Raw genomic sequence first — 21877 nt, 5'->3', positions numbered from 1 at the left:
AAGGTCAGGGTGGGTAATCTTAGAGCTCCCTCACAGATTCATTAAACCTATGAATCAGTTTGACCTTGTAGATCAGAACAGCAGACATTATCAAATATCTTAGGCATTGCTCCAGAAATATGTTATGGTTTTACATTAAAGAGGTAGTTATTGATCTCTCTATAGCAATCAGAGCCTTTTACTTTCCTTCAAGTAAATTGATATTATATAGATGGAAATGGAAAGCCTTTATCAGAGTAAGCTAGTCTGGTCATTGTCATTGTCACATTTACTCATTTTTGCCTTAATATGAGTGTTCTCAGACCACTCAGGCTTTGTTTTGGGTTAGTTTTTCTGTAAGACACCTAATAGGTCAGAGGTGCCTTGATTACAGCTCATTGCTAAATGGCTACTTGTGATGCAGGTTGTCACTGGATGACTACAGAACCTCTCCTTTTCAAGGCAGTTCCCATTTTATTTTATTTACCAAAAGAAGCCGTTGTCTGCAGATTTGCTAATCATAGACTCACAGAGTGGTTGGGTTGGAAGGGATTCTGGCTGCCCTCCACCAGACCAAGCTGCCCAGGGCCCCATCCAACCTGGCCTAGAGCACTACCACAGATGGGGCATCCACAACTTCTCTAGTCAACCTGTTCCACTTCCTCACCACCCTCTGAGTAAAGAATTTCCTTCTAACATCTGACCTAAATCTCACCTCTTTTAGTTTAAAACCATAACCCCTATCCCTATCACTATCAGACTCCAAATACGGAGCCATGAGTTCTGATCTCAGATCTGGTAACTCAAAAGCCAGCTGGCCATGGTCTTGGGCAACCTGTTCTGGTTGGCCATGCTTGAGCAGGGGAGTTGGACTAGATAGATCCAGAGGTCTTTTCCACTTTAATCTGTGATTCTCTCAAGCATCAGCTTTTATTTCTGACTTCTGGTTGAATTGCGTGATTGCAACATCAGTAATAACACCAGACTTGGTGTGTATGCTTTTTTATCGCTATTTTAAAACATAAACCATTTTCTTCTCTCAGCTGCAGAGGACTTGGTCTTGCTAGCAGACTGCTTCTAAACCCAACTGGTGCACCTGCTGCGGAAGGTCTGCCCGTTCGGAGCCCTCTTCCCCCTGCTCATCTTCCTGAAGCTGCCGAAGCTCAGCATCAACATCCAAGGGGAGCTGAAAATGGAGTGGACAGATGGAAAGGTTTGAAGCTTATTCCAAAGTAACAGTCTTGCTTATGCTTACTGTAATGATCAGGGACAATTTGTTTCAGTTGGAAGGGACCTTTAAAAGTCATTTAGTCCAGCTACACTTCGGATATTACAGGTATGTGGAGTCCTCAGTACAGCAGAGACATGGATCTGTTGGAATATGTCCAGAGGAGGATGGAAACACGTCCCCTATGAGGACAGACTGAGGGCACTGGGGCTGTTCAACCTGAAGAAGGGAATGTTCCAGGGAGACCTGAGAGCAGCCTTACAGTATCTAAAGGGTGGCGATGAGAAAGAAGAGAACGGAGTTCTTAGTAAGGTCTGTTGTGACAGGACAAGGGGAAATGGTTTCAATCTAAAAGAGGGGAGATTTAGATCGGACATAAGGAAGAAGTTTTCTATGGTAAGAGTGGTGAGGCACTAGAACAGGATGCCCAAAGAGGTGGTGGATGCCCCATCTCTGGAGACAACCAAGGTCAGGCTGGAGCAGGCTCTGAGCATCTGAGGTAGCTGTAGGTGTCCCTGTTCATTGCAGGGCAGTTGGACTAGATGGCCTTTAAAGCTCTCTTCCATCTCAAACAATGTTATGATTCTATATTAGCTTTATCTGGGCGATAGGGGAGCCTTTGTGCCTCTGTGGTAATGACACAAAAAGCAACATTCTGATGTGACAACTCAGGATTTCCAGCTGGAGATGCACTTTGTGGTAAATTCTGACTTATTATTTCTTTCTTCGCTTATTTATTTATAATTTCTGCAGAGACTGAACTTCATGGTAACAATCTTGAGAGAAAATACAGCAAAACCAAGACCGGTTCTTCCCATGTGCCTCAGCTCACCAACTCCAAACTTATCCTGCCTCCAATCCCATCTGGGCGGAAGGGCACCAACCCTTGATGGGGACTACTACAAATCAAAGCCACAGTGAAGCTTTCTGTCTAACAGGAGTACTGAATTTGATAGGATTTCTCTTTGTCAAAGCGAAGTCTATCAAAGATTATTTCTAAATCCATTTCTGATTAACTCTCCAAAAAAAAAAGTTATTTATTTATAACGTTATTAAAAAGTAATTTCTGTGTTTCCCAACACTAGAAATGATTTCCCCAGGCATTCTCAGCTGGGAAATGCTGTAGAATTTTTCCACACCACCACGTGTCCATATCTTCTGTTAATTTATTTATTTCCTCCCCCACTCATCTTATAGATTTAATTGAGGTGTGGAACCATAAGAGCTTCTGGTAATATTGCCCGCGCTGTAGGATTAGTGAATTGTTGTAAAATGTGTTTTCTTAAGAGAGGAGACAAAATTATTTCATTTGCACACGTATTTATAGAAACGACCTCAGAAACATCGTTAGGATCTTTGAGAACTGGCTGGAGCCTTTAAGTGAAGGTTTCTTTTTCTGTATGTGGAACAGAGCTCTGACAAATAAACAAGACTCTTGAGCTGATGTATGTCCTGATTAATTTCCATTGCCATCCATTTATAGAACAGACAGTGAAGCCCTTTACCTGAGCAGCCTACCCAGAAGAAGACTGTTTGCTTGTTTACATTACAGAGGTCCTCAGTAGTGTTTGTGTGCATAGAAGATACAACTCACTGTCCAAGTGCAGACTTGTGTCCATGGCTGTATCTCACTGTGCCTGTTCAGAACGTGGCTAAGTGGTTATGTTGTTTAAATAGGATGAACTGAGCAAAGTAAGTAATAAGTAGATGCAGATACCCTGACCTTAAATTCCAGGTAAGCTTGTAAAACAAACTCAGCCTTTTATTAAGTAGCTTCCTTTCCACACTGCAGCTGACCATATCCCTGACCTGAAGCACAGCCCTTCAGAAGCACCAACAAGGCTGCTCTGCTGGGTTCAGGAGGAGTTCAAGTAGCTGAGGCTGCAGTTTGAACCACCTTGATGGCTTTGACCATCGCAGCCAGGTGAGTGCCTGACTGCCACTACAGTGTCACAATATCTTCAGCAGATCTCTGCATGGCTGTGTTGTCTCTATAAATACCTTTGCAGATGTTACCCTGGCTGTTACAGCCAGCTGCACGCTTGATTGACGTGGCTGCTGATCAGTGCATCAGTTTGTGCTGTTGTACAGGTGATAGTAGTATTGCTAATGTCATGGTTAATGAATATGTACAAGGTACCTTGTGTTTCGCACGCAGCAGAGCCAGGGGTGATCACACCTCCTAGCTGAGCCTGGTAACAGAGCTGCTTACATTAGGAATGCAGTGCAGATGGATCAGTTATTTTGTTGTTTGGTGGGTCTTTTTTTTCCTGGACATTTAATTTCTGCACGTCTGGAAAATCAGGGCAGTGATGGGTGACACCCCAGCTACATCAGTGTCTCCTTTGGGGTTTTGGTTGGCTTACTTGGGTTTCTATCGGATAATAATATAACGTGTATCAGAATAACATAACTGGAAGAGAATCTTCCAGTTTGCAAGCAATTATTGGACCCTGAGCTCTCAAGTACTTCCAAAGTTGGCATTCGTGCCTTCCCTCCCCAACATTTTACCTCCGTGCACTCTTGCTTGCTTTCCTCCCACTTCCCAGCAGAAGTTGCTCACCCAATTTACGAGGTTCCCAGCAAGTTATGTGGACTTGCCCTTTGCCCACCCGTACCCTGAAGCATGGAACATCTGGCCCAGTCAGAAGGCAGCAGTGCTGTTGGATTACCGACGTGTGCTATTTGTGCTTTGTTCAGCAGATTGTGAAGCTTTGCAGTTGGGCGTTCTTAGTTTAGAAGGTTTATTTTTGGCTGAAAGTACAGAACTTGCAACTCCGTGCCTATATATTTATAGGCTGGCAGATAAAAGCGGGACTGTTTCAGGGAACTCTGTTTTCATTGGCAGGAAGTGTGTTTGGATTACAGCAGAGTAACACCTTAAGTTAGTCATAGTCAAACAAGTCTCTGAGTCCTGAATTTTACAGAGGGGAGCATAACAAGCTGTTTAATTTCCCTTTTGTGCAAAAAAAAAATAAACCCGAAGCATTCAGCATCCAATAAAATCCATACTGGCGCTTTCTGCCACGTGAATGGAAAAGGCTTTAGCAGTCTAGTCTAGTCAAGTCTTTGCTCGAAGGATGGAGAGTTGGATCTTTGAGATGAAGCAGAGAAGACTGGGAACTTGTGGAAAGTTGAAAGCAGCTCTTCAGATTGGATGTTGGAGGAAAACTTCTCCAAAAGTGCGGTTGGGCACTGGAAGAGGCTGCCCGGGGCAGTGGTAGAGTCCTTGTCCCTATTGGTGTTCAAGAAATAGGGCACACTGAGGGACGTGGCTTAGTGGGCAGTATTGGTAGTAGGTGGATGGTTGGACCAGATGATCTTAGTGATCTTTTCCAACCTTAATGATTCTGTTACCCCCATCCCTCCCCCCCAAGCCCATAGCAACATGGTAGGAGTAACCATGGGTGGCGTAGGACCATGTGGATGCAGTAGGACAAGGAGTTGCTGAATTAAGGAATGTCTGAATGTGTTGGATAGACTTAAGAATGGAGTGTATTCATTCAGATCCCTCAAATGAAAGGATCTGAAGTTTGTTGGCTAAAAGTTTGTTTTACAACTCAAGAAAGTCTTCCAGAGGTCCGTGGATGTCCCTTCCTGCAAATTGGTGAGCACATTGAATGCTAGAGGTGGAGATGCTCCATGGACAAGAATGTAGACAACCAAGGCAAACAGCTACGGGCTCGGTGGAAGACAAGAGCAGGAGACAAGTGCTGGCCCAATTCTCCAGCACCCACTTCCCAATTTACACAGTTGGACCTGGTTAAAAAATGGACATAACATTATTTGTTTTGCTACTTTTGGACCATCCCTGTTTCCTTCCCCACTAACCACACTGATACAGGCTGGTAGAGGTTTGATGTGAGAACTACTCTGAATCCAGCAGCAACCCCTTTTTATTTTCACTTGTTACGAATATTTTCTGGAAACAGATGGTGGAGAGTTGGTTTGGATTGACCAAAGGGATCCTTATTCCTTTGCTGAATGCCCACATCCATGTCTAAAAATACCTTTACTGAAGCACTGCGTCGCATCCTGGCAGCAGCTGGCTGCCCTGCTAGCTCTGCCTGCTCCCTCAGGAGCTTGTCTAATTGAATATGCTGCATAATATGCTGCTAATTTGGCAGCTGTCAAACTGAATTACGCTATATTTTTTTAACAGTAGAGCAGTGGGGGTGAGAGAAGTTGTCTCACGGTGTGATTACGCCAACTGACCGTGTTTCTCTTTGCACCCCTCGTTTAAGGGAGAGCCAAAAAAGGGTTTGAAGAAGGCCCATTTGGGTCCTTTATTGGTCTCATCCCACACGCGCTCACAGCTTTAGCTCTCCCAGCAATGTTGGGTCTGTTTCCTAACCATTCTTTCCACGTTGCTGCATTTGCAAACCCAACTCAAGCATCCATTCCATTGGAGCTGGAGCTTAAGCAAACTCTTCTTGATACCCATCATAGGCTCTCCAGTAACTCTTGCTGCTTGGACATACCCTTTTGGTAACCCTCCTGAAATATTTCAAGCTTCTGAGATATTTGTCCTGTCTCCTGTAAGGTGGAGAGAGAGGAGCCCACGTTGCTAAGCCTGAATTTCTTTCTTTGCTGTGGGGAGGAAGGGGGAGGCAGCTCCTACATTGTTATCATTCTTGCTTCTCTCCACTTATATCTCAGAGCAAGTAGGAGCACGAAGGTATAAATCAATGTCCATCAGAAGCACGAGAGCTCCATGGTGAAAAACCCCCTGTGCCAAAGGTACTTCCAGAGATGATATCTTTCCTTTGGACCCACATGACAATCTTGTGCTTCCCTGCTGGTACCAGCACAGAGGCCACTCCTGTCCAGGTGACAACAGAACAAAGAGCAATTTCCTTTGGTTCTAAAGGTGGAGTGGTTTTTCTTGCATTAATCCCAAGTGTTGTGGCTCCCAGTAGTCAACCTTGGAGACCACGAAGGGCTGTGCTGCTCTCCTTCCCTTGCCTTTAATGTAGTGTGATAGTAACAGGAGAACACGGAATGGTTTTAAACTAAAAGAGGGAAGATTCAGGTGAAATGGGAGGATGAAATTATTTTCTCAGGGCATGGGGGGCCCTGAAACAGACTGCATGAAGAAGTTGTGGATGCCTCATCCCTGGAGGTGCTCAAGGGCAGGATGGATGGGACCTTGGCCCACCTGATAAGGTAGGAAGCAACCACCCCATGGCAAGGGTTGGATCTGGGTGGGCTTTAAGGCTCCTTAAAACCCAACCATTCTGTGATCCTGATGGAAGACATCTCTGCTTTACATAACATTTGTTGTCCCCGTCTTGGTTCAAGGGATCACCAGCCATCACCTCTGTGCTATGCTTTGGGAAGCCACCAACCCAGGGATTACTTCCACCCATGGTGACTCAAAGCAGGTTAACTCTTAGAGCGTGGAAGACAACATGCATCTTCCCATGGCTGTCCCCAAGCACCTCCTCTATGGGAATAGGACCATGTGGCTCTGACAGATGCTCCGACTTTGCCCCCACTTTCTCAAGCTTTAAAGGGGTAGATTAACATGCATTAACATAGATTTCCTGCACCGCTGTCCTTTGGTCAATGCAGGCTCAGCTCATCCATCTTCCAGCTGCTCAGAAAGAGCAGGAGGTGAAGGGTAAAGCCAAGTTCCTCATAACTGTATGGAAGAGGGAAAATAATAATGATTACCTAAAAAAGATCCAGCACATTTTGGAGAAGGAAGGGGACCAGAAGAGACCCACAACCCTGGGCCATGATGGAGGCAAAAATAATGGCCCCGTATCCTCCAAGCTATTCCTCTCCCAGGTTTCCCATGTCAATAAATCTCACTCTTGGGCTTCAGCTGCTGATTTATGATTGCTATAATGAAAGATGCTGAACAGAAACTAACTGTGTGGCTCCGGATGATTTACAGAGACATCTTTATCCCTCTCCTTCCCCTCTCATTTAATTTAGTGTCGGGAGTAAGTTTTTTACACCTTGGAAGTGACATAGATCTCATGGAGGTATTCCCAATGGAGGTCAAGACTTTCCCTCTCACTTTAATAAATACCCCTTGTTTTTCTCCATCCCACCGTGGTGAGGACGGATTGAAAGTGTTAATAAACACAAACCCGAATTTAATGACAGGTAAAAGATTTGGAACAGAAATGTTGAGTTGATGAAAGCAGTGCCCAGCCAATGAGGGTTTATTAAATGAATGGCCGCCAGAGTCTGGGGAAAGATGATTTGTTGAGTTAGAAATGTATACACTTGGTTAAGTGCTTGGGAGTTGTACGCCTATTGATGCAGTGGGGAGGTTTAAGGGGTTAAAACCATGGCAAGTGAAGCAGTGCAGCATAGACAAGATTTCCAGGAGCCTGAAGCAACCAATGGGTCTTGTTTGGGGTCTTTGAATCCTGATGGTGCCCTCAGCACCAACTGATTTGGGGTTCCAGCTTGAACTGAGCCATGGCTCCAAGTCCAGAACATGGGCACCTCAGCTGCCCAACTCACCCACCTGAGTGCAATTAGGACTGTTAGTGGATATCATTTATCATAAACACAATTAAATGGGAGGCCTTCCCTGTGGCCGTCCTTTCCCTCTCCAACCATCTTCCTCTTCCTGCACTCAGACCAGATCTCACTTCATTTCCCACATCAGTAGGAACCAAGGCTAAAAAGGGGTGGACACAAGAGGATAAGACAAAGTGATCTCAGTTTAGGGCTGCAGAGGAGGAAAACAGCCACCCCACCATTCTGTAGGCACCGTAGACGCGTAGCTCATTATTGTTTTAGCTGCATTTCCCTTGTGCAAGATGGAAGGGCTCAAAGTGGATGCCTTGTCCCTGGAGATGCTCAAGGCCACGTTATGGGGCCCTGGGCAGTCTGATCTGGTGGGTGGTAACCAGCCTATGCGTTGCCAAGAAAAGCACATCTCCTGTTGCGTGCCAGTGGCAGGGAAAGGAGATAAGGCTGAGGTTTTCCCTTGAAGCTCAGCAATAGTCATTCCTACCTTTTGTTATGTTAAAGGAAAGATAAACTGTGTGTTTTCAGAGCCCCAGTAATTTTCTGATCGCTGTCAAGACAGAAGCAAAGGATGCAAGGAGAAACAAAAGGAACTTCATACTTTGAACAGGAGATCTTTATTCTGTTCGACAAAAAGAGAACCCCAACAACATCGAAAATACTCCCCCCAAAACCCAACCAACCAACCCAAAAGCTCTGTCAATCCAAAGTGCTGGTTCTAAAAGCATCTTGGCTCATCACTTTGCTAAAAGAAAAACAGATGTGTCTTATCACCCTATCATTTCTATTGCCAAACGTAAAACCCAAACAAATCAGCACCCCCCATTTTGGGTTGGGAGGATTCAAATACTAGTTTTTGGCTATTGGGAGCATTTCTGCACAGACCTTCCCTTCACCTCACAACCAGGGGAGCAGGAAGGGAATTGCTGTCACTTCTACGACAATAAATACTTGGGAACACATAGAAACACACAACAGACACGTTAAAAAAAAGGGCATGGGATAAGAACAAAATATATAACCCATGATAGATATCTGGCTTGAGAGGATTACAGCTTATAAAATAAAAGGAGCCCAAACATCCCCCAACTGCACCATCATCGCACAGAAATGGGTGACAACACGTAATCGGGGGGGGTATCTTTGTTGATACAAAGGGCAGCAACCTAGAGAGTAGGCTATGTACAGTATGTTACAGGCACTCAGGCACCTGCTCAGCTGTTGTTTAGGATGGGCAATAAGCTGGGGGACAGCCACTGCAATCAGCAATAAAATGGAGGGATAGGAGCTTTGGGATGGTAGCCATTGCTTGGGGAGTGCTTGGCATTGGTTTAACTGGGAGGCAGAGAGCGATTGTCTTTTGCATCTTGTTAGTTTTTCATTCTCTTTCCTTTGCTTTTTAGCAATACCCACAAGTATTCCAGGTTTTGCTCTATTTCCCACCCAGGGCTGTGTGATGCTTTGTGGTTGACAGGAGCAATGCAAACCAAAAACCACGAGGATGTCGGTGATACCAAGAGTTGGCCAACCTTGATGTGATCAACTTGACGCTACTTGATATTCTCATGGCTGAACAGGGGAAGCATCACAATGAAGTAACCACGGTGCTAAAGGAAAAATCAAGCCAAAAAAAATCCATGCATGTTCTCCCTCCCTGCTCCAAGACCGAGAAAGACAAGGCTGCTCATCAACCTTTGCTCTGCTCAACCATGACCAGCTCCTAGAACAGTGTTGCACTTTGCCTTGCTGGAAGACACGCATCCAAAGCTCTTGCAAGTTTTCCACATGTCATGCAAGAGGTGATGCTATGGGACACCCGTCCTGCACCAGGTGGATGCACAGAGATCTCATATGAGTGAAGCTGATCCCCAAAGAAATGGAAGAAGGAAAGAAAAGGGGAGAGCCAGCTGAAGGGACAGGAAAACCAGCCCCTCCTCAGCAAGAGAAGTAAGCTCGGCTGTTCTGGCCCTTCTGAAATTCCTTGGCAATGTTTGTACCCTGAGGCGTGTAGTGATAGGGCGAGGGGTAACCGTTTAAGAGTTAGATTTGGTATAAGAAGGAAATTCTTTACTCTGAGATTGGGGAGGCACTGGAACAGACAACCTAGAGAAGCCATGGAAGCCCCATCCCTCAAAGTGCTCAAGATCAGGTTGGATGGGGCTACAGGCAACCTTTCTAGTGGTGGAGGTTCATAAAAGGCCCTTCCCAAGTCAAACTGTTCCATGATTTTACACTGAAGTGTCCCAGGCACACAGCACTGACTGTAGGTGGCAAACTCACCTGTGGCCACATACTTGGGATGATGGAAAAAGGAGGAAGATGTGGCTAAAAAGTGACCTGCACTAAGTTCTACCAGAAGCAGGAACCCCTTAACACCCTCCACCTCATTAGGTAGCAATGCAACATCATGATTATTTAGTGACAGGGAGCTTGGTGGCTTGGAGGTAAGTCCCCAAAGCCACTCCTTGGTAGTCTACCAAGCAGACTGGAGAAGGTGGAAGCTATGGGTTGTAACCAATATCCTCCCAGCAGGATCAGGCAACAAGGACTCAACAGCCAGGTCTGGCACTTACAGTGTAACTAAAAACCTGCTCCGTAAACAGCAGCATCTGGTGGCTCCTTGGGGCTCAGCCATCCACTACATTAACCCGGCTGTTAAAGGACGGCACCAAATGGGCTCAGGGTTCAGCTCAACGAAGCTGGGAGGACTGCAGAAAAGCACAGCAAGGTTGGGATCCTAATCAAGAACCGGGTCAGCTTTTAAATTACTTTAAAAGGGAAAGAGTTGCATAACAAAATGCACCCTTCTCAAAAGTAACCATATCCTCCCACCACGATCCATTATTCCAGGCAGGTTCCCAGCAGAGGCTCCATGTTTCCCAGGAGCTTGGCACAGCCAACACCTCCCCTGTGTAATAAAAAGGAACCCCTTTGGGGGGGATTTCCTGCGGCTCTGCTCTATAAAACAATAAAAAGGTCCCTCCAGAGTGTTCCCCAGCTGCTATTCCTCCTTCGGCCTCTTCCTCCAGCGAGCCAGGAGGGGGCCGAGGCTGTTCCACACCTCTGTGTACATGAGAGTCCCCACGAAGACGAAGGCAGTGCCCAGCCAGTGCCAGGCCGTGAAGGGGTTGCGGAAGTAGAGGATGGAGAAGATGAGGCTGACGAACTTGCGCAGCGTCACCACCAGCGTGACGGTGAGGGAGGTGCACTCCGTGGTGAGGATGAAGACTCCCCGAATGCAGACGTATCTGGGTGGGTGGGAGGTTAAGGGGCATCAGAGCTGAAAAGGGAAGTTCTCCTAGCCTCAAAAAACACAAAGGTTTGGGCAATGGATAACCCATGTTTGCTTATAGAGGGAATAAATGTCCCTTCTCAGCTCAGCTGTGCTCTGACCCAGCCTGCTCTATGGGAAAGCAAAACTCCTCCACTATAGACTAGCCAGAGCTGATGTGCTAGCAAAAGGTTAACGGCAAACAAGGTTTGCAGTTCTTGCAGTGGAGCAAAGGGAAACTAAAATCAGACTTCTGATCCACTACTAGTTACAGATGGAGAAGTCCCCTTTCCTCCCTAAGAGGGCAAAGGAAAGGCAGATAAACGGGTTGGTCTTATGGAGGAGCACGAGCAGCTATAAGGCACACTAACCTGTCAACAGTGAAGAAATTGGTAACTGAAAGGCCCTGCTTTCCAGGGTATCTTGGCTTCATCAGACTTGCAGATCTGCCCTTGCTGCCTGGGAGAGTGCACACGGGCATGAATGGCTGTTATCCCTTCTAATGGCTGGCAAAACCACTGTAAGCTTTTAACAGCCAACCTGACTCTGGTGGAAGATTTCAGCCATCCTGGAAAATGCCCCAAGTTCCAGGTTGAATTTCACTCTGTATTTTCCAAGAGTTACACAAACATCAGCTCCTAAAAAGCAGGGAAGGCACCAAGGGTTCAGCATCCCCACCCCATTCCACCTTTCCTATCGTGCTGCTATCTCCAGAGCTTGTCTCAAGCTGCACATTGGAAGGATACTGAGTGATGACGTTCATGAGGAGGTAGAACCACATGATTGGCATGGTCAGCCCAATCACTGGGATCTGGAACAGCTCTGTGGGGAGGAAGGACAAAGAGATCACTAAGCAGCAATTACCTCAAGAAAAATGCATCTGCTGTAGGCACACAAAGTGTGAGCCAGGAGGGAGAAAGACTTGCTAAGATGCAAGGAGAGAGAAAGTCTCTTTTGTCCATGAATGACAAAAGCTTCATCCAGCATTATCCAGAAGACAGAAAGGTGTAAGAACAAGGCTCCCATCTATGCAACACTCACCAGACTGGCTGAAAAGAACTGCGTGGTGGTAGATGTTTGGGGCCAGGAGAACAAAGCCAGGGAGTGGTAACGCGTGCTGGAAAGAAAAGGTAAAGAAAGACATGATGTTAATAGATCATGTGAATCCACTCACTTCTCACTCTGAAAAAATCAGCCTCACACATCTCTGTGGATGTGAGCTTCATTGCTCTATCCTCACAGAACGTGATCCTTTGGGTTTCTGCCCCAGGAATACTGCCTGTTTTCAACACGCTCTGTGAGCAGCAAAAGAATCCTCCTCCTTCTGGGAAGCAAAGGGGGAAGATGGGATCATGTAATCACATGGCTTGGGTTGGAAGGGACCTCAAGGATCATGAAGCTCCAGCCCCCCACCACAGGCAGGGCCACCAACCTCCACATTGAATACCAGCTCAGGCTGCCCAGCGCCCCATCCAACCTGGCCTTGAACACCTCCAGGGATGGATGGGGCATCCACAGCCTCTCTGGGCAGCTGTTCCAGCTCCTCAATACTCTCTCTGTCAACAACTTCCCCTTAATGAAGAAGGATCTACTACAGCCCAGCTATAGAGGCTGTGAATTTCATCAGTCTGCTGCTGAGCAGGGGAAATTCAGAAAGCCAGGCCTCCCCCCTTTATAAAATTCACCTCCTGGGCTGCACATGCAAAGGAAACTTCTGGAGTCAGATGACTACACATAGCTGAAACCACCACTATCATTTGAAGCAACTCACAGGGCTGCCTGTATGGATCTGAGTGCCAGGTGGGAGGGAAAGGGTCTCTGAGCAGCTCTCTCTGTCCAGTAAAAGAAACAACAAAGATGCAGTGACTCACGTTGTAAAAAAGGGCCTCTTTGGAGTGCTTCCCAAACTGCTTGTAAAGAGTCTCCTGGAAAATCCCCATTCTTGCAGACATGAGGAGGGCGAAGGTGAGCGCAGCAATACCTGGAAGAGAAGCACTTGAACTGGCAACCGCCCTTCTTCCCCACTGCTGCATAGCTCACAGTCTCACGTACATCAAGCAGGGAGGAATCAAGAAGGTACCCGCAACTACGCCTGACTGTAGCCTCATTCTCTCACTGCACCACTACTACCTTGCAGAAATCCTTCAGGTGCTGTATTTGACTTGTTGGCTACATGATGAGCATCTCCTTGCACAAAGCTCTTAATGAGTGCCACAAACTCCCACTCTTTGCAAATCAACATCTACTGGAAGCTCAACGTAACAACACCAGCATGTGGACTCCTACCACAGTCTGCTCTGCCCAATCCACAGTGGCCAAGGATGAGACCTCAGGGAGCTGAGCCTTGCCTGCTTCTCAGCAGGGCTGGCTGGAGATGTGCTCACATACCTAGCAGCCACCACAAGAAAACATGGAGTCCATCCTCTTCATTCAAGCTGGAGTCAGATGCCTGGTGAAGAGAGACACAACAGTCACCATGAGCTACCACAGCTCTGCATTCCTCTACCTCATTCCTGGCTTGTGTTATGCTTCAAGCAAGCCCATAAAGAAAAGAATGCCCATTCCAGAGTCGCTTCCTCAGCTGAATGGATGTGACAGCAACTACAGTGCATTTTGTTTTCCACTCTGCTTTGAAGAATGAACCAGATTACAGTTAAAAGTATAGATGTCTGATCAAGAAAGGCATTTTTCCTTAAAGGAATGCCCTGGTTTGGCCAGAGACTGAACTCTTCAACACTAGAAATAACCAGTGCTGCATAGAAAGCTCTTGGATGGCCCACTGGCATCTGGCATAGAGGAAACAACAAGGGCTCTGGCCAAGTCCCACTTAGGTACTACAACTGGCTTACAGTCAAGGCACTGAGGGGACCAGACCTGTACATGCTGTAAGCTGATGGTAAAACACTTGGTGGCATGACTTGGCTGAACGTTTCTGCTATGGTTTAGTGCAAATTAGATTACACACGTTTTCCATAACTCTGCATAGCATATGTCATTGTTTCTAAAACCCCACGCCCATTAAAAGTTAGTCTGGACTAATACAGAGCAAGGCTGTAAAGCACAGACCTTCCTCAGACACCCTGAGAGTATAAGCAGCTATGAAACAATGGCTTCCTTCCTGTTTGACAGCCATCCAGTCTCTCAGAGCTGGATGAAGTGAAACAGGTTTTCACTTGACTGCCACTTTATACCACTCCTCTGTCTTCAGCTGACAAGATCAGGCTGTGGATGCTGACCCAAATAAAGCCCAACCTGGTGCTACCCATGGATTTTCTTCACTCCCTCCCGTTCTCCAAGCATATGTACTTTATTTCAAGGGTCAGGGAAAGTCATGTTGGATGACAACAGAGCTGGAAAACTGTGAAACCTGACAGGCTCTTCTAGTATAAAGAGAGCAGAGAATTAAAATGGCTCGTTTTTGTTCAGCGTTTGCTTGCTCCTAACTGTAACACACTGCAGTAAGGGCAAGAGAAAATAGCTAGCTGCTAGCTGTTATCTGTGTGGCAAAAAGAGAATGGATTATTCTCAGCAAAAAGCAACCTGAATGACACAGGGGAAGGCATCTGTAATTAAGCCATATGCACGTTTTCCTTCCCTCTGACCCACTGAAAAATGAGGAGACTGCAGGAACAAATCATTACAGGGAACAGATCTAGGAAACATCTTGCCTCTCCATTAGCACTCAGGGCAAAGGGAATCACTGATGAAGGTGCCCAGGGCAAAACCTCCTGTCAGAAAGGTTCACAGTTGTGACTTCAGGCCCCTTCCAATCCTTACCACTTGCTTTGCAGACATGAAAGTGCAGGTAAAGATCCCCATGGAAACCAGGGCTATGGATGTGTATTTCGACAAACTGTATCTGCACAAGAGAGAAACGTCAGTGATCCAGCTCAGATTTATACAGTTCATCTATTTCTCCTTTGCTCTGTATTTTGTTCTATTGCACTGTTGTGGACTTGGCACAATGGGCACAAACCCTTTACCTAACACTGGACACGGCTGGGGTCAGGCAGCCAACATACTGAGCAGAGGGGCAGAGTTCATATAAGAGGAAGCCTGAACATGTTGGTGTGTTATCAACACTGTCTTAGTCAGAAAGCCAAAACATAGGACTCTTATGGGATGCTCTGAAGACACTTAACTCTGTCCCAGATAGAGTCAGTATACCAAGTGAAGGAGTGAGGGGCAGTGGGAGTGCTGAAAAGGATCTTTACTTCAGGAATACCCTGTGCTTCAACTTCACTATCAGTAAAGCAAGGATATTTATGAGGGAAGGCACTTCACACTGGACAGGATTAAGGTAATGGCAATGCACTGCATGATGGTACAAGAGAAGTGCTTGTGATTTACCTTTTTTTCAGAATGATGATACCCAGAGCCATGCTTGCTATGAGAGAGCCCTGGGGAAAGGAAAAGAAAGAAAACCAAAAACATGATAGAATTCCTTGCACTGCTGCACCTGTCTCAGACAAATAACCTTGAGCTCAGCACAACTACCATGAAAACACCAAGTGAAATGGCAGAATGGGATCAGGGAGTCTGACAGGAGGAAGGGAGTCTCAATTCAGCCATCAGGAAGGGAGAAATCAAGCCAGGCGTCCTGGGAACAAGGATCTCCTGACCCACCGACCTTCCCTTTCTTGGCCCACTCCCAACACTCCATGAGCAGCACGTAGCCAAACCACTGTGTTTTTAAATGGGAAGAGGAGTGCAGCTGCAGAGACTGATTGCAGGGCTGCAATACACAAATCCCTCGTGGTTAATGCAGGACAGGGATCCTACAGCACTGTCTGTTTTTCTTCTTGTTAATGTCTCTTGATTGTACGTATCTCAATGCAGTGATAGGTTGTGGAAGAAAAGCCTCCACCCAGCAGATTTTGTTATTCCCAGCCACCAGGGCTCTATTTTCTTAGTTTTTAATAGATATCTTTAAGTGAAGATGCATTTTAATAGCATCTTCCAAAGCAGAGGCTCAGGGAGGAACAGTACATATGGCCAAATCCATCCTCTCTGACCTAAGGCATTTAACAAAGGCATTTACTCTAGAACATGAACCATTTTGTTTCATTATGAGGTGGAAAGGAAAGCTGAGTCCTTCAGGCCAGTAACTGAGTCCATGCAAGTCTGACAGAGAGCTTGGGCTCTCTGTCAAGACAGAGCTTGGGCTTGGTTTGGTCACTCTTATTCCCTCATCACCTCAGGAAAGATGAATTATGTGCCAGCTTCGATTTCCTCATCTGTCTAAGGACATTTAATGGTGAACATTACAAAAGTAAGACTTAGAGCTGAGCCATCATAGCAAAAATATGGTAGAAGAACACATGCAACAGAGACAGTGCTTGCAGATGTGATGGGAAGAGATGTCACATGAGGTGGGAAAGGACAGCATGGCAGTACTCACTGATCTGAAGATCATGTGCAGCGGCATGGCAATATTTAAGTTCAAAGCATAGTTATTCACCACACTGACAGTGAAGAACATGGCCACCATGATGAGGTAGTACCTGAAACACAAAGTGGTGGTTAGCAAAATCAGCCCACGGCTGTGCACGCTGGGACACACCTTGAGAAGAGACAAGTGGTACAGAGAGAGCTGGGAGCTGAGCAGGAACCCACCTAACTCTTGGTGAGAGAGAGCAAAGAGATCAATACAATTTGGATGCATCCATGCATCCACTGCATGAAGCACCAGAGAGACAGCGAGCTCTTCAACCACAGCCTATTCTTAAATGTACAGAATATTGCCCTGTTTGTCATACAGGTGCATACCCGACAGCAATTTCCTATTGAGTATTCTCAATAAAATAAGGAGTTTGTATTTTACCAGGCATGACAAGTTCTCAATGAGGCTTTGCAAATGCTTCTGAATGGATCGGATTTGGAAAGGATAAACGGATAAGCCATTTTATTAAACACTTCTTGAGATAACAGGGCCGGGCAATTTGCAACAAGTGAAAACATTCAGGTCCACTGTACCTCATTGGGATGGCCGGCCGCTTCCTCCCGAAGTTGGCTTCGAAGATAAAACCTTCCACTGCAATAAATAGGAACTGGGAGAACGTCACTATGTTCCCACATCCTGGAAACTGCCTGCAGGTATGGAAAAGAAAGACAAGCATAAGAGCAATGTCACAGAGTGCAGTGCATTGGGCTGTAATAAAACCCGGTTAGCAGCTCACAATCCCACAGTGAGCATCAACCTGGAGGGACTCCCTGTTTTAACTGGCCAGGTTCTCATATTGCTTTTGTTAAAAGCTTCCCTGCAGGCACTGACTCACCTGTATTTGTGTAGATGAATGTGTAGCAATCCCTTCCCCTTCTATTTCCAAAGATGAAGGAAGCAACCACTCCCTTCATGGAGGACAGAGTGAAATAAGTCAGGAAGTGAAAGAAGAAACTGCTCTGATCTGGGTCTGCATAATGTCCCACTGTGGTACAGGGTGTGAATGCACAACATCAAGTACTGACATAACCATATTGAAGCAGGGTCTCCATTCTCATGGGGAAGAGGTTTTGACAAGGCTCTCTTACTACATGCTTGCTGCTGTGTGTGCTACAGGCCAGGTAAAACTGTGACTACAAGGCAGGCAGCAGGATTTCTCATAACCCCTATTTCTACCATGGGAAGGAAGAGCCGAGGTGAGGTCCATATCAGCACAGCAAAGCTTTGTGACTTTGGTTCTGCACATACCTCACCCCCACAACAGACAAACATCAGCTTGGTGCTGCTTTTAACTCACACAACAAACTTCAGCTTTCTGCCCTGCTGCATTTGCTGGAGGTGATCTGACCTCAAAGAAGAGACCCTGGTAGCTGAGCACCCATGGTGGGTGTGCCTGCTGCAGGCTCTGCCTTCTTCCTAAGAAGCTTACATGGAACAGGAGAGGATTTCCCAGCAGGCACAACTGTCAGCTGTTGAGAGGCTGCGAGTTGTCAGATGATCAGAAAGCTTGTTGTTATTTGCAGCAGGAGACACAGGGAGGACTTCTCCTTCCTCTGCTGCAAGAGGGAAGCTGAGGCCAAGGACTTAATGAAGGAGATGCATGCTGCCAAGTCCCTGCTGCTGCATGAGGGAACAGAAAACAGTCAACCTGAGACAGAAGCCAGGTTGCATGAGGGAAAAGAAGAGAGACTGAACCACAGACAGAGGCCAGGCTACAGGATTATAAACCATATCTCTGTAGGAAAACATAAAGCAAGAGTAAACCTGGACTGAAAACAAGCCAAGACTGTTTTCAAGCACTAGACTTTGTTTCCTCCCTATTCACAGATCCCTGCATCCTGTTGCTTGCTGTACATCTGACCTCACATCACCAATAAAATGTTGACAGAAGGTTATGTGTTGACAGATAATAAAAAGGCAAACAACACAAAAAAACCAAGCCCAAAATAAACAAACCCAGGCTGTATCCACCCATATGTTTGACTCACAATCCCAACACGCTGATAGACTTAAAAGAAACGGCGTGTAGTCTGCATGTATCCACCAAAGAAATTCTTTAGCTGTAGCCAACTGATGGAGAGACCTTCAGAAGCAAAGCATCATCAACCTATGATGCTTCCAAGGACTGAACTGCCTGGGCTACCAGCATGTAGCAGCCTCAGCAGATAATGGATCACAAGGGGAGAAACCCTGTTGAGATCTACCATGCAGTGATTCAAAGGTCTTTACATGGATGACACCTCCCAAGGACACGACTTCAGAAGGTCACATTGGCTTTCTAACCAATACTGTATGGCTCAAGTCTGTATGACCCCAATACTGTATGACTCTGGTCCCACAGCATCAACAAGGAAAGGATGCCAGCATCAAAGGCTCTGAATGCAGGAGATGGGAAGAACTGGAGTGTTTCTTGCCCTACTCAAGCCCCCTTTCTTCAGACAGCAGATTGCTTAACACGCTTTTGAGAACATCCAACAAGGAGTTTCCCTGCCTTCCTTCTTAGGGACCCACTTCACTACAGTGAGAGGGAGCAAACCTGTTTGTTTGGCCTGCTTTACATAGCAACCGAAGCCCATTATTTCTTGCCCTGTCTCCTCCACAGCCATTTTCCATACATTTCAAGTCTTCTATCCGTCCCTTCAACATCTTTTAGACTAAGCAGTCCTCATTCCTTTACTCTTTCCACATAAACCCTAAGCAAATCTCTTTCAATCACCTTTGTCATTCCCAACTAGACTCTGATTACTGCATTTTCCTATTGTCCAGCTCCAAGATCTCCTTTGCTATGGGCAGGTTCATGTTCAAGAAGGCCTCTTCCCTTCAGAAAGCAGCAAGACCCAAAGAAACAGCCAGTATTGCCCCAGTTTGGTGAACAGGGGAAGGGAGGACACAGGAACTGGACTGGAACAAGGTAATTTCTACAGTGGATATGAGGCAAGGCTCAAGATCAACTTACTTGTAGAAAGATGCTTCTCCTAGATATATCTGAGTAGCCTTTGAGCTGGGCTAAATGGCTGGAGGAAACACAAGTCTGGTGGCAAGCAAATGGAAAAACCCCAATCCCAAGTTCTTTTTCATCTTGGGGGCTAGGAAGGAACTTCCTTCTTCCTTCAGTGATGCTGCAGCACAGATTAGAGCTGAGCTCAAGAGGAAGGGCACGTTTTGTTATGCAAGGTCTCTCCCTCCAAGAACTGCTGCTTGTTTTATCCAGTGATTGCTGAGTGATTGTGTAACCTTGTGTTACTGGACTCCCACTTTGAAGCAATCAACCCTATTACTGGAATTAGCCAGGCTCTCTTTCCCACTCCCTTTTCCCTAATAGACTGGGACAATGATGGTTGAGGAGGAAGCAAGGATAGGTTTTAAGGCTTATTATTTCTAAAGCCTGGACGCTATTAGAGTGCACACAACACCCAACAGTCAGCCAGGGAATGTCACTCCCTGCTGACTAAGTATGATGATAGACACACAGCCAATTCAATCCTTATTTTGTCCAGTCAGATCTAGCACTTTTGCTGGTGGATTTGACCCGAAAACCAAACCAAACCATCACTAACAACCTCCGAGCTGCAGCAGCCTTCCTCCATCGGGGCGAGGAAAGTGATGCAGCGCTCAGAGTCATTCCAAACATCAAGCCCTGCTACATGACAGTCCACCTTCACCCTGAGAACTCCTCATCCTCACTGCCTTGGCTTTGCTGCTGCGTGAAGCTGCTGAAGACGGTATATGTGCGGATAGATGGCATTCCCTTGGTTTTGCCTGCTTGTCCCCTAGCCAGTTCCTGTGCAGCTTCTCTTTGGGATTTCCACTGTATGAGGAGCTGGGAGCAGAGAGAAAAGGTTGAAGGGACATTAAGGGAACGACGTGTGGTGATCCACGTATCCATAATGGGATGCTGAGACACGCCTGCACCAGCAAAACCAACCCAGGCACGTATAAAGCTGAACAACCCCCAGAACACCATTAAACCCATGCATGGCAATGTGAACCCCAGGCCCTGAGGATGCCATACATCACAACATACAGCCCTGGGGTCTGGAGCTGTTCCCAGAGCTGTGATGGGTCCGACCATCCCCTTTAGGGCCACAGAACCCCTCAAGGCCAACCTCAAGCCGGTTTCCAGCCCCAAATACCCCCCCAAGCCCCCTCAGACCCCTCAGAGAGAGCCCCGAGGTGCAGCTGCCGGCTCCCTCCCACCCCAAGGCCTTAAAGCTGAGGTGGGAAGCGCCGCGATACCCAACCCCAAAAGGAACCATCCCTACCCCTATCCATACCCCTCGTTGTGCCCCCCAAACCCCCCCCAAATCAAATCACCCTCACCTGACCAGCAGCTCAAGGAACACCACGTTGCTGCAGCAGCCGCAGAACACCAAACACACCGCCAAAGCCGGGTGCATATCGCAACCCAAAGCAACGAAACGGCCTTTCCGGGCCTCCACAGCATCCCGTTCCCGGGCCTAATGCCCCCTCACTACCGGCCCCCACCACCCCCGCTTCCTCCCGGCCGCCGGTAGTTCGCTCTCCGCCCGCCTCACGTTCGCAATCACCGCCGCTCCGTCACCATCCGGGCTACAATTCCCAGCAGCCCCCGCGGCGCTTTTCCGTCTCCTCCCATAGGGATGGTAGCGCGGGGCATGATGGGAGTTGTAGTTCCACGCTGGTGGGGGGGCCGGGCTGTAATGGCGGCGCTGATGTGGCTGAGGAGAGCAAGTAAAGGGAATAGGCCGGAACGGCTCGACGAGGAGGCCGTGGGGTTTTAAAGTGTTAAATAATGAAATCAATTGCTCAGATGTGAAATAGGGCTGACCCCATGCTGCTGCTGTGATCCTCTTGAGTGTGTTTTGGGGTCCTACCAAACCCAATGGCACTATGAGGTGCCAACTACCAAACCCAATGGCACTATGAGGTGCCAACTACCAAACCCAATGGCACTATGAGGTGCCAACTACCAAACCCAATGGCACTATGAGGTGCCAGCTGCCAAACCCAATGGCACTATGAGGTGCCAGCTACCAAACCCAATGGCACTATGTGGTGTCAACTACCAAACCCAATGGCACTATGAGGTGTCTACTACCAAACCCAATGGCACTATGAGGTGCCAACTACCAAACCCAATGGCACTATGAGGTGTCAACTACGAAACCCAATGGCACTATGTGGTGTCAACTACCAAACCCAAAGGCACTATGAGGTGCCAACTACCAAACCCAATGGCACTATGAGGTTTCAACTACCAAACCTAATGGCACTATGAGGTGTCAGCTACCAAACCCAATGGCACTATGAGGTGCCAACTACCAAACCCAATGGCACTATGAGGTGTCAACTACCAAACCCAATGGCGCTATGAGGTGCCAACTACCAAACCCAATGGCACTATGAGGTGTCAACTGCTTCATGGAGAAGACAGTGCAAAAAGAAGGCGTTCTGCTTGTATTTCTGACCTGTAACACATGAA

General features: G+C 46.9%; 2 protein-coding genes across 4 annotated transcripts in view; one reads left to right on the top strand and one right to left on the bottom strand.

Annotated features, from left to right (window-relative positions):
- The window catches only part of LRGUK (leucine rich repeats and guanylate kinase domain containing), a 46191-nt gene extending 43541 nt beyond the window's left edge, over positions 1 to 2650 (top strand). The window contains exons 20-21 of one of the 3 annotated variants that reach the window (XM_072340434.1): positions 1023 to 1192; positions 1961 to 2650. In XM_072340434.1, coding sequence (XP_072196535.1) covers positions 1023 to 1192; positions 1961 to 2097 — 307 coding nt within the window. In that variant the 3' untranslated portion in view covers positions 2098 to 2650. Of the gene's footprint in view, positions 1 to 1022; positions 1193 to 1960 lie in introns of those variants that run through there. The other 2 variants (XM_072340443.1, XR_011904071.1) reach the window with 2 other exon arrangements.
- A 5650-nt stretch (positions 2651 to 8300) lies between these two features.
- Positions 8301 to 20989, bottom strand: SLC35B4 (solute carrier family 35 member B4). The gene is made up of 10 exons (XM_072350442.1): positions 20737 to 20989; positions 16950 to 17063; positions 16375 to 16477; positions 15324 to 15373; positions 14751 to 14832; positions 13362 to 13422; positions 12845 to 12954; positions 12015 to 12090; positions 11720 to 11795; positions 8301 to 10950 (listed from the first exon to the last, which is right to left on the bottom strand). Exons 1-10 carry the CDS (start codon positions 20811 to 20813, stop codon positions 10704 to 10706), a joined length of 996 nt encoding a protein of 331 aa, XP_072206543.1. The 5' UTR covers positions 20814 to 20989; the 3' UTR covers positions 8301 to 10703.
- Positions 20990 to 21877: the final 888 nt, after the last annotated feature.

The sequence above is a fragment of the Excalfactoria chinensis genome, chromosome 1, assembly GCF_039878825.1.
Source record: "Excalfactoria chinensis isolate bCotChi1 chromosome 1, bCotChi1.hap2, whole genome shotgun sequence".
NCBI classification, from domain to species: domain Eukaryota; kingdom Metazoa; phylum Chordata; class Aves; order Galliformes; family Phasianidae; genus Excalfactoria; species Excalfactoria chinensis.
The sequence above is the reverse complement of the archived record's forward strand: the minus strand, read 5'-3'. Positions and strand labels throughout refer to the sequence as shown.

What these genes read in the sequence shown, in the direction of transcription:
- SLC35B4 (XM_072350442.1), bottom strand. Translation starts at nt 20,813, where the DNA reads ATGCACCCGGCTTTGGCGGTGTGTTTGGTGTTCTGCGGCTGCTGCAGC. An exon ending in TGCACATGATCTTCAGATCA is followed by an intron (nt 15,374 to 16,374) that starts GTGAGTACTGCC and finishes TCCTTTCCCCAG; the next exon opens with GGCTCTCTCATAGCAAGCAT. An exon ending in TCATGTCTGCAAAGCAAGTG is followed by an intron (nt 13,423 to 14,750) that starts GTAAGGATTGGA and finishes TCTCTTCACCAG; the next exon opens with GCATCTGACTCCAGCTTGAA.